This window comes from Cryptomeria japonica, chromosome 9 (genome assembly GCF_030272615.1).
Source record: "Cryptomeria japonica chromosome 9, Sugi_1.0, whole genome shotgun sequence".
NCBI classification, from domain to species: domain Eukaryota; kingdom Viridiplantae; phylum Streptophyta; class Pinopsida; order Cupressales; family Cupressaceae; genus Cryptomeria; species Cryptomeria japonica.
In genome coordinates this window covers 723,807,270-723,822,156 of record NC_081413.1, presented here as the reverse complement: position 1 = coordinate 723,822,156, position 14,887 = coordinate 723,807,270, and the positions used below count along the sequence as shown (strand labels likewise).

Here is a 14,887-nt window from a genome sequence, read left to right as displayed (position 1 = left end):
ACAAGAAGTTCAGATACAAACCTTTGATGCAACCTCTTTCACAAGATCATCATACATGGGAGGTGATTCCTCACTTCCATAAACTACAAATTCATAAGGAACATCATAAGGTAGCATCTTTACTGCAGCAGAAAACACATTAATGCAGTAACCATTCGTTACATTGGAACCTTGTACTATTTTTTCCAGTTTTTTAAATCCTCCTTTCCTAAAAGGAACTGCAAACCTAAGCCGCCCACTGTTGTTTGGGACTGTCCACCCTTGTGGCTTCTGTTTCCTACCTCCGGGCCATACGAGATCATATACTTCTTTATTCAGATTAGATTTGTTGTGTGAGATTATAACTCCACTCTCAGGAGGAATAACAGATAAGGCAGATATATTTGACCAGTAGCTCACCTTGCGGATCCCACTTCCAACTATATTAATTATCTCAAAAGTTGAACCAAGCAAGTCACCATTTTTATTCAGTTGGACTGAACCTGTTAAGCCTTTAAAGTTAGTCTGTAATAACATTGTGTGTAGCTGTGAACCTCCTCTGAAGACCTTGAACTCAGTTAACTTTGAATTATTTGCCCTTGAAGTGGATAGCTGAGGATGATCTGTAAAAGAAATATTTCCCCCATTTTTAAAAAATTTATCAATAGCTGAAGCAATTGCCCACACTGTATCATAAGCATACAATCCAAACACATTGAGGCCTGCATCAACAGTTCGAGCTTTCTGCAGATTGTTCCATCTTACTGAAAATGCATGTAGCTGATTAGAATTTGGAATATGCTGCCGCATAGAAATGACTCCTTGTAGTGAATTCATTGTGTCTGAATCAAGTGAAAGAGAATCCAAAGTAGTGGATAGCCAATCTGTGGCAATCCACACATAGCCATTGCTTAACATTCCAAGCTGGTGTGCTTCAGTGAAAAGCTTCAGGCCGGCATCTGGATTCATATGAACAACAAAAACTCGAGTTGCCATCAAAGACAAATCTTTCAATTTACTGCTCAGGTCAGTTTTAGTGATTTCTGGAGGTACTGAATGTTTATGAACAACAATATCAGCAATATTTCCAAATGCATCACCAAGTGCATTTATTCCATTTCTCCCATAGTCATCATCTACATAAACTGCAACAATCTCTTTCCAGTTAAAGTGACTGATTACAGCAGCAACTGCCATCATCTCAGAGGAATCGCTATGCGTAAAGCGAAAAAAATAAGGGTACTGAGGTGAAGAGAGACTTCGATCAGTTGCTCCAAAAGATAAAAGTGGTAATTGAAGTCCATTTGCTATGTGTGAAATAACATGAGCAGTTACAGAGGACTCTGGTCCTATAATTGCCACCACATCCTTTTTTGACAACTCGAATGCTGCAATAAGTGATAGAAAACGTAGAAGGAATTAGCCATTGCTATGAGTCCATTTTATAAGAAAGAGAAGCAACAATGGGAATATCTCTGCAATGCACTAACAACATGAAGTGCAGTCAAAAAAGCAGAGATTAATGCTAGGTACAGTACCTAAAATAGAAAACTGTGTACCCTTTTTATCAGTTGCTAAATACATGTTTGGGGAACAAAAAATTCTGATTGTATAGAAGAAGGGTTGTGGTCTTCTATATTCCATTTGGGTATAATGAGGGCTGGCAATCAGCTGCAAGTAATTACAATAATTTAGAGTCAACTAAGAGTAACTTAATGTTATTTGATGTTTCGAAGGCAGTTAAAAGAATTATTATTTGTAATCTCCTCCATGAAGCATGTCACATAGTGAAATAGCCTCATGAATGTCATATTCATGAATAAGTCAAGCCATACTACAATTAAATTATATTGAATGGGTCGAATCAGCATGCTGCAGGTCATGCTTCAAAACTTCTTTCTTTCTTTGAAATGGGATCTAACTCTCGTGTGTTTAACTTAGATGTTATTGTTGCACAACTTTCCAAAAATCTCTTCAGATGAGGCAGCTTGTATGCTACATGGCGTTGTAACTCATTGTGGTTGAAGTGAAATTGACCAAATGTCGAGTTTGATGGTTTTGATGAAGAGCAACATGAAGATTGTTTTGATTAGGTAAAGCAGTGTTGTGACGTATTCACACATCGCCCCATTGCAAATGGGGAGCCCTACTCTTTGCTTTCTGGGGTTTGTTTTTCTAGGTCTTTTAGGGTTTTGTCTATTAGCCTTTGCATGCTAAGTGTTGCCAGAAGGATCACTAAGATAGCAAGCTCTGTTTTAGCTAAAGGTAAGTCAGTGGATGCTTCGGGTTAGGGTCATCTTTGAAAGTCTTCCTTAGGAAAAAGTTTTGCTCTTGTTGCTAATTGTGTCTTGTTTGAGTTTGAGGAGGTCAATGAAGCTTGGTGAGTGAATATCATCTTTGAAGGTCTGAATTAAGTCAAATTGGTGAGTGATGAAGTCTGGAATGTCATCCTGATCTTCAAATGTCCTGAAATTTGGCTAAGTCTGGAATGTCATCCTGATCCTGAAATTTGACTAAGTCTAGAAAATTGAAGAATCCTCCAAAAACTAGATTTTGCATTATAACTCCTGGAGGTCCAAAACCACTCTCAAACATCCTGACAATATATATGTAATATAACTTAAAGTATAAGAAATACTTAAATGTTATATTCCATATATGAATCCTGACAAAGAGGCTAAAATGTCAAATTTCGCTCCTAACCCTTCCAAAGGGTCTAAAGCGAATTTCAATTTCGCTCCTGACCCTTCCAAAGGGTCCAGAGCGAATTCCTCTATAGGGCATTCTACTTTGATCCAAACTTAGAACTAATTCATTCCCAGGCATTATTGAGGGCAAAACACTTATTTGGAGTGAAGAAATATGAAAATAAAGTCAGGATTTGAGCATAAGGAGGAATTTCGCTGCTGTCCCTTCCAAAGGGTCCAGAGCGAAATTCATATGAGACCCTTTTTTCTTCACAAAACCTTGAAGTGAATGTTAACTTGGACTGGAGGATGATCAGGAGAAGCCTAATGAGTTATATCCAAGCCAAAGAAGGGAGGAAAAAAGTGAAAATGAGGCTAGAAGGAAAATTTCGCTCCTGACCCTTCCAAAGGGTCCAAAGCGAAATTCATATTTCCCCTATTTTGCTCTTTAACTTGACCGAGTTTGGAACTTCTAAGGCATGGTTTGGAAGACTTGGATGCATATTTGCCTTGGAGAGGAGGTTTGAAGCAATAAAATGATGGAAATCAACCTGGAAGGAGAATTTCACTCCTGACCCTTCCACCTGACCCTTCCAAAGGGTCCAAAGCGAAATTCATATTTCCTCTATTTTGCTCTTTAACTTGACCGAGTTTGGAACTTCTAAGGCATGGTTTGGAAGACTTGGATGCATATTTGCCTTGGAGAGGAGGTTTGAAGCAATAAAATGATGGAAATCAACCTGGAAGGAGAATTTCGCTCCTGACCCTTCCAAAGGGTCCAAAGCGAAATCCTCCATTTGACCTTCTTTTTTGCCTTAAGCCCTAGGTTGGCCTTGTCTAGAGCTAGTTTGATGGTGGATTGCCTTGATTAGGGTGGAAGGAAGTTGAATTGATCACATTTGAGGAAGAATTGGATGAATGAAGTGGAAAATTAACCAAGAATGAGGGTTTCGCTCCTAACCCTTCCAAAGGGTCCAAAACGACAATCCCCATAGCTCTCATTTCCTTCCTAGTTTTGGCCAGGTGTTGGTTTCTAAGGCATGTTGGAAGGTGGATTGATATGTTCTTGCCTTGAGAAGTGGTTGAAAGCATTGAAAGATGAAGATTTTGCCTAAAGGATGAATTTCGCTCCTAACCCTTCCAAAGGGTCTAGAGCGAAATTCTTTATAAACCTCATTTGCTCCCTTGCTTAGGCTACAAACCTTGTTCCTTGGGTAAAGAGTGATGTATTTTTGCCTTCCAGAGAAGATTGGAGTTGAAAAGATGAAGAGTCAAGCCTAGAGTTGGAATTTCGCTCCTGACCCTTCCAAAGGGTCCAGAGCGAAATTTCACAAAACCACTCTTTTCTCTCAATTTTGTGCCAAGTCTAGTGTGGGTCAAGGTGAATTAGGATTGGAGATGTCCTTGGGCATAACTTTGGGTTGCTAATAATCAACAAAATTGAAGGAATTAAGAAAAAACTAGGATTTTGCTCCTAACCCTTCCAAAGGGTCGAGAGCGAAATTCCCTATAGGTCCTGTCCTTGGCCTAGGTCCAGAGCGAAATCCTCTTTTTGGTCTTTTTGGGGGTCAAATCAATGATGTCTTCAGGAGAAAGCAATTCAAAGGTCAAGAGAAGTTCAAGGCAAGGAGATGATGAAATTTGAGATAAAATGCAAATTTCGCTTCTGACCCTTCTAAAGGGTCCAGAGCGAAATTTTTATAGGGCCTGTCCCTGGGAAGGATCTTGAGCGAACTTCATTTTGATGTCTTCTTGTTGATGATTTAAGGTAGAAAATGCTATGTTAGAATGAATTTATTATGTGTCCTTAATCACCTTTTGGTTTGTTTGCAAATGAAAGAAGACCAGGCCAGGACAAGGACGACCTATTCCAGTCCATCATCATCAAGGACGTCCCAAATGCATGGAGGAAGACCTCAAGGTGTTTTGAAGCATTGAAAGACTACATGTGTTCTAGGAGTTTCCAGCTACCTCCAAAACCTTCACTTCGCCACACTAAGGAACCACGAGATGACAAAGAAAGGCTTCGCCAGTACTTCAAGGCAAGGTATGCTACCGGAGAAGGAAGACTTGACGATAAGAAAGCCTCATCATGCACTTGGGAGTAAAGGAGGTACATCATTCATCAAATTGAGACAGAAAAGAGATCAACCAAGACACAAATGTCAGACAAGGTGGCATCCCAGTCATTTTTCCTCCAGTCGGATTGGTCCACCTCAACATGTCTAGATTCAATGTAACTGACTCATCAGAGGCGGCACAAACTTCGAGGCACCTACCTCTGTTTCCTATTGGTTCTAAAATATTGAATGTAATTTTCTCATTGGCTAGGGAAGTTTGTTATAACAAACCCTAATTAGAGTTTCTATCTTGTAATCCTAGCCATTGATTCTAAGTCAATCAGAGTCATCAATTTGTAAAGGGCTCTCTATATAAAGCCCTGGCTCCTCATTTGTAAAGGTTAATAGTTAATAGTCAGAGAATAGGAAATAGTTAGAGATATAGTCAATAATTAGTAGCTCAATAGTAGATAGCATTTTAGAGTAGAGTAGAAAAGAGAAGGTAAAGATTGTTGCCAAGACATTGTTGCAAAAGACATGTAAACTTCATTGAAGGAATGGTGAATTCTATGTGTCGATTCTACAATTTGCATGGTCTCTATACTTCTCAAATTTAATTTCATGTTATTAGATGAATGGAAGAAATTTGTATGATCAATGGTGAAATTTGTGTATCCATACTACTAGTGGTTTGTTGATTACAAACTGGCCTTGCATAGTCAACTGGAATCATTCAGCTTAAGCTTAACTTCAATTATCGCTTCTTCATTGATATGCATCAACTTGATGGTGTCTATGCTTGTAGCGATGATCTGAACATCATAAAGTTATCCTTAGAAGATCGCACTAACCTTGTGGAGATGATCCTAGCATGTCAAAGCAAGACTTAGTTAAAGTTTCATCAAAGGTCATCCATTGCTCCTACATTCTTAGTTTTAGGATTAGATCCTCTCCAACCCTTGTCCTTTTTTCCTTTTTTAAAATCAAGGACCAGTGAAATTCCACGTTCCAGTAATATCCAAAGCAAATCAGATGTTCAGGTCATCGAATGTAAGTCCCCTTGTGATTCCAGCAAAATCACATCATACCGCAAGAGCTTATCCACACGTAGAGAACCTACAATCAGAACCTTGGAGCTACTCCGATTGATCCTTCTGCGAGATCTTCAGCATTCAGGGAAGCTTTATTCAAGAGAGGATAAGGTACCTTTAGGTATTTTATTTTGTGTTCGGTCATGTACAAAAGACACATCAACAAGCAGGAAGGGCCCAAACCCATTACAAAGAACAACTGGAGCAAAAATCTAGAATAAAACGGTGTACATGGCGAACAAAGTAAGACTCACAAGAGGTGAGACAAAAGCCAACTAGAACTAAAAAAAAATTATTTTTAACTGGAGCAAGGAACTGGAAGAAGCCCTCAAAGAATGAGGGAGCAGCAAGGATCAACAAGACCTTCATGGCAGTTTGAAACACATCTTCACCCAAGGCCTCCAAATGGGGGAAGGGCAGGGTGAACAGTCTTATCATTTTCTAAAGGAGGAGATTCAGACGGAGCACCCTCCAAGACATCAGCAATTTTTCTTTTGACCTTACAAGGGGATCTTCCCTTAGCAAGATGACCACCCAAGGAAGTCGAAACCAAAGAAAGGACACTACTCAACAAGTTTATCCTCAAAAGAGTGCACATTTGCATGAAGGTCTCTGCAGAGAAAAGAGGAAAGCCCAGGTCTGTGGAGATGGTACATCCGAGAGAGCTCATATTGGAGTTCTTGCTCCCACACCCTCGACTTGGACTAGATTTTAAAACTATTTGGCTGGATGGAACCAAATTCACCCAAAAACACCAAAATGACCATAAAGAAAACTAGTTTTGGATTAGTGACATTGTCAATGGTAACGAACTGATCAACAATATCAGCTATTCCCTGAATAATAAAATTATCCCAGAATTCTGAAGGGAGCATCGGGAGGCAGACCCAAATAGGGAGCAAGTTCAACTTGGTAGCATCAAAACCAGCAACCCAACTTTTTACGGACAAAAAGGCCTTACAACAAAACCAGGGACCTTTTTGGAGAACACAATCGCAACCCTCAATAGTCTTGAAGGAGAAAAGAAGGAAACCATTCATCAAAGCTTTAACACTCAAGAGACTAGAATCAGACCAACACTTGGAAGCCTAGTTGCAAATGAACTCAATATTTGGTCTCTGACCAAAGAATCTCCAAATGAAAGAAGACAAGAGATCCTTGGAAGTTCTATCCACCCACTCATTAGGAATAGAAAGAACAAGATTCAGAGATGAGGGTGACAGTGGATCTACAAACTGGAGAGTAGGTGGCCCAAACCCACCAGAAGACAAACCAAACTCAGAAGCAACAAAGGACTCCATTGGCAACCCCACACTCGGAGAGAAAGAGTAGAACTCCATCACAATAGGGATCTAAGGAACTCCTTTGTCAGACGAAGGATGAAGGCCACTAGAAACCATGTCAACATCCACAACCACCTACTTCAGGGTTAGCAACAGTAGGAAGCTCAGTAGGGATTTGAGGAGATGGAAAACATCATTTGAGAGCACCATCAACAAGCCCAATAGATGCAGCCAAGGTCAATAGTGAAGCCCTCCACAGGCAAAGGGATCTTGGGTGTGGGTAACAAAAAACTCTTCTTGATAAATCAAGATCACAAGGCACTGCTAGAGAAGGCTTAACCTCCCTCAAATCTTGCATCTCAGATCTCAAGTTCAACGAGGTAGATTGTTGGGCTTCCAATCACATATCGTGAAGTAGGACATCCTCAATAGAGTCCTCTAGACCATAACATCTGTCAAAGGACACAAAAAACTTGGTCTTCAAGTGGGTCTCCATGAGGGTATCAAAAAGGGTTTCATCCTCATCCCAAGGATCCATGTCACTTGAAAAAAAAAACCATTCCAAAGCAGCTGTAGGGACAACTCCATCCACTCCCTCCTCGTAGGAGCCATCATCAACATCAACACTGGGAGCTCCCACCAACACCAAGGGAAGATAACTGTTTGACCCACCTTCGCTGTCTTCAACAGAAGCATTGTCCCCATCGTCATCACCAGAATCTCCTACTCCTATCCCTGTAGAAACTCCCTTCATTGTTTCCGCAAGGATATGCGTCACTCCTATTGCCACACTTGCAACATGAAGATTGTTAAATATTGATTGAAATTTTCATTGTATATTGACATTTGATGAATCACTCAATTATGAATTTATGAGTATTTTCATTTTTGCAAATTATGAAATACATAAATATTTTGTTTATTGACAATTAAAAGTATCACTACTATTTTATATAGGTGTGTGTGTGTGTCCAAACCCATATCCGTATCCAAGGAAAAAAAAAACTGTCGTACTGCTATACCCATGCCTGTACCAGGACCAGTAGCTCAAATGTAACTGATTCACCACTAAATCAGGGGCTAGTTAAATGTTTCTTCCTGTATCTGAGTTTGTTGAGAATTCAGGGCTGATTGCATTTACTAATTTTAGCAGTCTGTAAAACTGATCAGTCTTTGTGGGATTAGAGAAACAACTGTTATTTGTTTGCTATCTTTGGAGTTAAGAGTCAACCTAGGAGTCTTTTGCTTTGTGAGCCCTTTGGGGCTGTAATTGGAACACATGATTGTTAAAGTAGGGAAAGTTACACAGTTTAGAGATTATTCCTTCTCATATAAAATGAAGATTATTGATGTCGCATGTTTATTATTTTCTGCAGTAAATCTTTCTATATGCTGCATTCATCTTTGTTTGTTTGTCTGATCTGAGTTGACGAGTTATACCAATCATTGCATTTTGTCTTGACACAAGTTTGATATGATCCATCCTCTCTATCTTTTGTTGTTTTGATATTGTTTGTAGCATTGAGTAATACTTCTCTTGAACAAAGTATTGTCTTAGATATTAACTTGCAGGTTCAGGAAAGTGTCTGCATCAGTTTGGTATCAGAGCATCCTATGATGCTGAGAGTAGAGAATTCATGAGAAGAGTTCTGAATAGCTCAGAGGGAAGCTGTGGCTGTGGCTATAGATGCATTGATAGAGTTGTCTTATGATGTATAACAGAAGATAATCAAGTTGGAAGGAAAGAACAGAGAGAGGAAGAAGCAGAAACAAACAAAAGAAAAGCAAAGAAATTTGCAAAATAATAGAGTTTGAGTTGGAGGAATTATTGTGGGCACTGGAGCAGTGTGAGGCAACAAAAAATTGGAAAGCAAAAAATGAAGGGTTGTGAGAAAGACATAAAGAATTGTGAGAATAATATTTTCAGTGGGGAAAGCCATAGAATCTTGGATTCGTCAAGGGTTAGAACTGCTAGAACAAGAGAAAGATGAATCCTTTGAATAGTTGGCAAAAATATTAATGGATGGAAGGCCCTCAAACGTAATTTGCAAAGAGTTTGGAAAAGAGGAGATAGTAGATATATGATTTCCACAGTCTATACTGTTGTTGTGCATAGCTTCTAGTATCAGCTGTGTAAGTTTATTTCCTTGATGTCTCAAATAAAACTTCATGATATATCATGAGGAAGAAGAAATCAGACAAGAGAAGCAAATTAAATGGTGAGTAGAATGAATTGGATGAAAATGAAGAGGATGAGTAGGATGAAGATGATGAGGGGTGTTACCTCAAAGGGGGAAATGTTGATGATTCTACTGGGAAAGCAGAAGAGTTTTGAGACTTCAATGAGATTAATAGAGCCTATCACTGGAGGTGGCCCAAGATGTCACAGCTCTGGAAGTGATCCACATTAAATATGAACTTGCAGAGAAAATCATCTTAGAGATGGAAATATTAAAATAGACAAAAGGAATAATTGAATCATCTCCAGAAAAGTAAAAGAAAGTCAAAAAAAACAAAAAACTTTTTCCCATGTTATGAGACACCTTGAAAGAAAATATAGCAGAAAATAAAATCCACCATTTACAATCTTAATTCTATATAAGAAGTATTTGTTGATCTGTAAATTTGAAGGGTGCGTCTGAGAGATGAAATCTGAGAGAAAGAACTCAAATGTTTAGATTTAACAGAATATGTTATAAAAAATATATATATAAAAAACGCCAGGGGAAGAATGGCGTATCTTGGAAAGTACCAGGACGGTGCAGCACTATTTTTAACTTAATTAATCAGGGCGCAGATATAAGTAGAAAAAGCTGTATCATCTTAAAGCACTTGGAATGTTAGACGATGATTTCTGCATTTGGGGATGGATACCTGAGGCCAACATTGGAGCTCTAACAAACATACTTGGCTGTTTAAATACACGACAATAATTAAAAAAGCTAAACTAGTGTTTTATTTCACTTGCATTAAAGATTTATCATAAAATTATTAGTTGAGAACTCTAACCGAATATTGTGGTCTTCTAGGACTGAAATGGTAAGGAGCAGGTAGATTTCTATCCTACTATTGTGGCCTTCTCCGACTGAAATAGTAAGGAGCTGTCATATTATTAATAACTGAGAGGTACTGGTAAGGCATTGCAAGTTGTGGCTTGTTCAAAGGTGCTGAATTAATTTCTCTTCTGATTTAGTAAACAATAGCATATTCGTGGAGAATTCCTCAGTTTGAAAACTCAAGGTCCCTTAGAATATCTGATTCCTCTAAACCCTTTGAGGGTTTAAGGCCATACTACGCTACATTGGTTCTTCAGGCTACAACAGGCTTTAATCTAGACGTTGGAATTCCGAAAATATTCTTTACACTTGCTAGCCGAAATTTTATATAAATCCCATACAAATCATAATTTCGGTCTTCCGATCACCAAGAATGAGTTCTATAATATTGCTGAAGTCTTAGCATACAATATTTATAATTTTTATTTTTTGAAGCGAAAAGATTTGCCTGCTATTCTATAGTCATAAGAAAGTTCTAGTCAAATCTTTCATTGCTTCTTGTTCCTCTGGAAAGCGAAAAGCAAGATCTGAATTTAAACAAAAACTTAAAAACTGTAATATTTGTCTTCTGTTTGTAATTTGCCACAAAACTACAGAAGGTTCCATCATTGAGCAAGTACCCATCTAGATTAGGATTCTTCCAGATATAACGGGATGAAACTATTCAGATTTTACAGTTCACAGGGCTGAGGTGATTCCTACTGCAGATGAAAGCAGTACCAGGGCCACCACGAACCCCTGCGGATGGCAACAGGTGCATAATGCATACTCCTTAATGGTTAATGGAGATTTTCTCCAACTAACAGCTCAGACTAAAAAGGCCAATAAGCACAGGCTTGTATTTGAGCCCTGACTCCTGTGCCTCGCAGCTTAAAACCTACAAATCTACATGACAGTAGCTGAAAACACTAATAATTCACACCCACCTAGAATATGTCTGAATTTGGGTTTCCATGGTTCCATTTACTCTGTCTTCTCTTCTTTTTATCTCCGGGGCTTGAGATCTACTTGTTATTGTTAACTGTCATAGAACAAATGAAATCCTGGCAATATGGTCCTAACATCAAAAGTTTCCTATAATTTGGAATCTATTACATGTTTCTCCTGAACCAGTAATTGTGATACTACCGAACAAAAGAATAACTTGCAATAATTATGATGTTGCATATTGGCGCAAAGTTAGCATGACAATATGGCTAAAACCACCTTAGCATACCAACATTTTTCTTAACATCTCAGATGGTCATGAGTTCATTCCATTTAAAAGACCAAGTTTATTCATTTAAAATTCTATAGTGATCTCAGTGCTACTGAAACTTAAACATACCTGCCAAAGTACCTATGAAAGCACTACGGTTGGAGTCCACCATTGTAAGCACAAGTTGAGTTTCATTAAGCAGAGTTTTATCATTATTCACATCTTCTACAGCCAATTCAATGGCCTTCCTTGACACTCTTCCAATAGTGGTATTATAAGAGACAATAGCACCCACGTTCACAGTTGCAGGTCTAACTCCATTTTGTGCTAGGCAGAGGCAGGGAAATATCAAATGGGGTGCACCACCCAACAGCATAAATGACAACAAATTCAGAATCATAGGGAAGGAGCGTTTAAATTTATCCATTACTGTCAACCCAAAAACTTTTTTACAGAACTGGTAAGCCAAATTCTAAGAGTTTTCTATATTATATGTGGGCTTAACAAAGATGTAAATAAAAATCAGTTTAGATTTACCCATTCCAGTCAACCCAAAAATATTTTAGCAGAATTGGAAAGCCAAAAACTAAGAGTTTTCTATATCATCTGTGGGCTTCACAAGGCTAAAAATCAAATTCAATACATGCTTCGGTCTGAATCTCAACAAATTATTACAAGCAAGTTTGTGATGATATAAATTCTAGTGCCTATATAATATTACTTTTTTTCGCTTTTCTATGGAAAAGAGGACAATTTCCTATGGAACCATATTAATGGATTTTTAGAAAGTTCGTCCTTTAATAAAGGCCTTGGTAAATAATTAATAAAAAAGCTGTACCCTAAAGCAGTTGTTTGGACTTCTTTGTGGAGTTTCGTTTTACTTCTGGTAGGGTCCAGCACCATGTGAATTTATAGAAACTGTCAATGTACACTCTAGGTGGATATATTTTTAATTATTTTTATAATAGTTTTTGTTTTCTTTTGTGAGGCCAAAATAATAGAAGAACAAGAAATTATTTTAAGGTCTACGAGGCTAAATAGGGAAGAGGGACCAATAGTCGTTAGGGCTAACTTCATCAACATGTAGCCATCACATGGAATATCGTAAGACCACCATTTTTTTTAAAGAAATGTAAAATAGACATTTAACTAGCAACTCGTTAAAATAACACATCTACGGCGAAGTATCTAAAAAATGACTTTTTAAAGATTCCACCAAAACTTAATCTAAAAATACCTAATAATTGAAAAAATATATATCATTTCTTGTTAGTAAAATATCATATTTTTACTTAGAGTATAACTTATATGCAACATAAATGGACCAAATGCATATTAGTAACCATAAATATTTGTTATCTCTAAGTTGTAAATCCAACATAAATGGATCAATAGTTGAACAAAAAAAAAATTTGCTCTTATAGAAAAAGCACATTATTATATAAAATACAACTTATATCCAACACAAATGTACCAATAGTTGAACACTAAAACTTGTTGAAAATCCTTCTCATTTCATTGAAAAATACAAGGTATTTGTTGTCCTCACCTTTTATATTTGTGATAGGACAAATTATTAATATGAAATACTTCAATGAATATACATTGCTACCCTAATAGTTGTACACATAGGAATACTATTTTTTCACTATGACAACAATACTTGCTTAAGCAAGTATCTTATATTATTAAACGAGCATCCTATTTTTTAAATGACACACTTATAGTGGATAGATATGATATTTTATTTCAAACAAAAAACTATTTATTTCGATTGTTAATAAATGTATATTTGTACTTTTTATATAACACTTACAGGTTCTTATGTGTTAAGTATAGGTCTATTTTGACCAACAAATTTAGTTGTTTTTTTATTTACATGTGGACTATTTATTTATAATATATAATTTAAATTTGTGCTAAGATTGGATATTATGAGCACAATTGCCATAACAAATATTGGACCTCGTTCAACTACTGGTCCCACCCCTTATAGCCTATGAGACAGAACCCTTAAAAATCAACTTTTGTATTACAACTCTTTTCTTGTGCAGTGTGATGATGAGAGCCCCTAGCTTCTCCACAAACCTCTCATTGAATAAATTTTCCCAAGAGTTGTCTGCAAGAGTTTTTCATAACTGTCCCTGTTGGCCTTGAAAGCGTCACATTCTAGAATGAAGTGTTTTTCTATTTCAACTTTACCTGAAGTGCAAAAAATGCACACTCTTTCCTCTCAAGCTTCTTTCAGTCTTTTCCAATGTCCAGTTTCACATCGAAGCTGATGAGAGTTAGTTCTAATTGAGCAATGAGGGTTTTGGCTTTCCATGATAAATTGGCCCCTATGTATGCTTGTTGTTGATGGTTACGAGAGGGGTTAAACTCTTCAATATAATATTTTTTCTTTCTCTCTAGCTCCTTACTCCAAGTGTGCTTGTGGAACTTATCCATAACATAAGCCTTTGTCTCCTTACTATTCGTGGGGCACATGTTCAAATATGTATCCCATTTTCTAAATCATTTGCTATATTGGCGCATCCAAGTCTTCTTTCTTTTGCATAATGTGTCATTGAAGACAACCTTAGGCCATCAACCCTCTTCCATTTGCTCAATTCTTTTCAAATAACAAATGAGTTGCCAAAGTGATTGCTTCCATAGGCGCAACCCCCACTTCACAAAACATGATATCATAAGGGACTAATCTTTTGAGTTTGAACTTGTTTGTAATCAAACGTTTTTGGATATGCTCAATTTGTTTCCACTATAAAACAAAGGTGTTGTTGGCCCACACTTCACAGCCATAAAGTACAACCAGAAGCACTAAAAGCCCAAAGAGAGTTTGGGTAATCTTCCAATCCCATAACTCTGCCTCTCTACACCTATTTTGAAATGCTTTTCAACCTCCCAACATTCTCTTCTTTTGGCAACCTTCGCAACTTAGATTTTTGTTGAAGTTAATTCTGAGGTACTTATAGTTTGTCACTTCTTCAAGAACACTTACTTCAAAGAAGAACTTATGCTGGTTATACTTTCTTTTGTTGGAGAAAACCACCACTTTCATCTTGTTAATGTTGACTTGCATACGTACAACTCTACAAAATTGCTCAAGAGAGTGTAAGTGCTCTTGTAAGCCAAGAGCAGATCTAACAATCAAAATAATGTCATTCGCATACAAAATGAGCCTTATCACAAACTCACCCAACTGGACATCATCCCCTTCTTGAAGGTTTAAACATTCTTCAAATTTGTCAATCTATAAACCAAAGAGTGTAGGGGACAAAGGGCACCCTTGCTTGACCCCAATATCGCTCCTAAAACTTTTGAAGATGCTAGCTGAAGTTCGAATTTTGACTTTAACCTCCTCCTACAACCTATGAACATCTGCTCTAAGATGTATAGGAACCCTTATTTCCTCCATTCTTTATCAAAGCTTATCTCTTGGTACCGTGTCAAAAGCTTTTTTGAAATCCACAAAGCAACAAAAAGCTTCCTCTTTTTGCTACCAAAATTTTCAATGATGTGCCTTAGAGTAATAC

General features: G+C 37.5%; 1 protein-coding gene across 1 annotated transcript in view; it reads right to left on the bottom strand.

Moving 5' to 3' along the window:
* LOC131067431 (glutamate receptor 3.1) overlaps nt 1-12,106 on the bottom strand; it is an 89,360-nt gene extending 77,254 nt beyond the window's left edge. Inside the window, exons 1-2 of the mRNA XM_058002437.2 lie at nt 11,484-12,106; nt 22-1,367 (exon numbers count right to left, since the gene is read on the bottom strand). Of these exons, the coding sequence (XP_057858420.2) occupies nt 22-1,367; nt 11,484-11,781 (1,644 nt within the window). The 5' untranslated portion in view covers nt 11,782-12,106. The remainder of the gene's footprint in view (nt 1-21; nt 1,368-11,483) is intronic.
* Between the last annotated feature and the right edge of the window lie 2,781 nt (nt 12,107-14,887).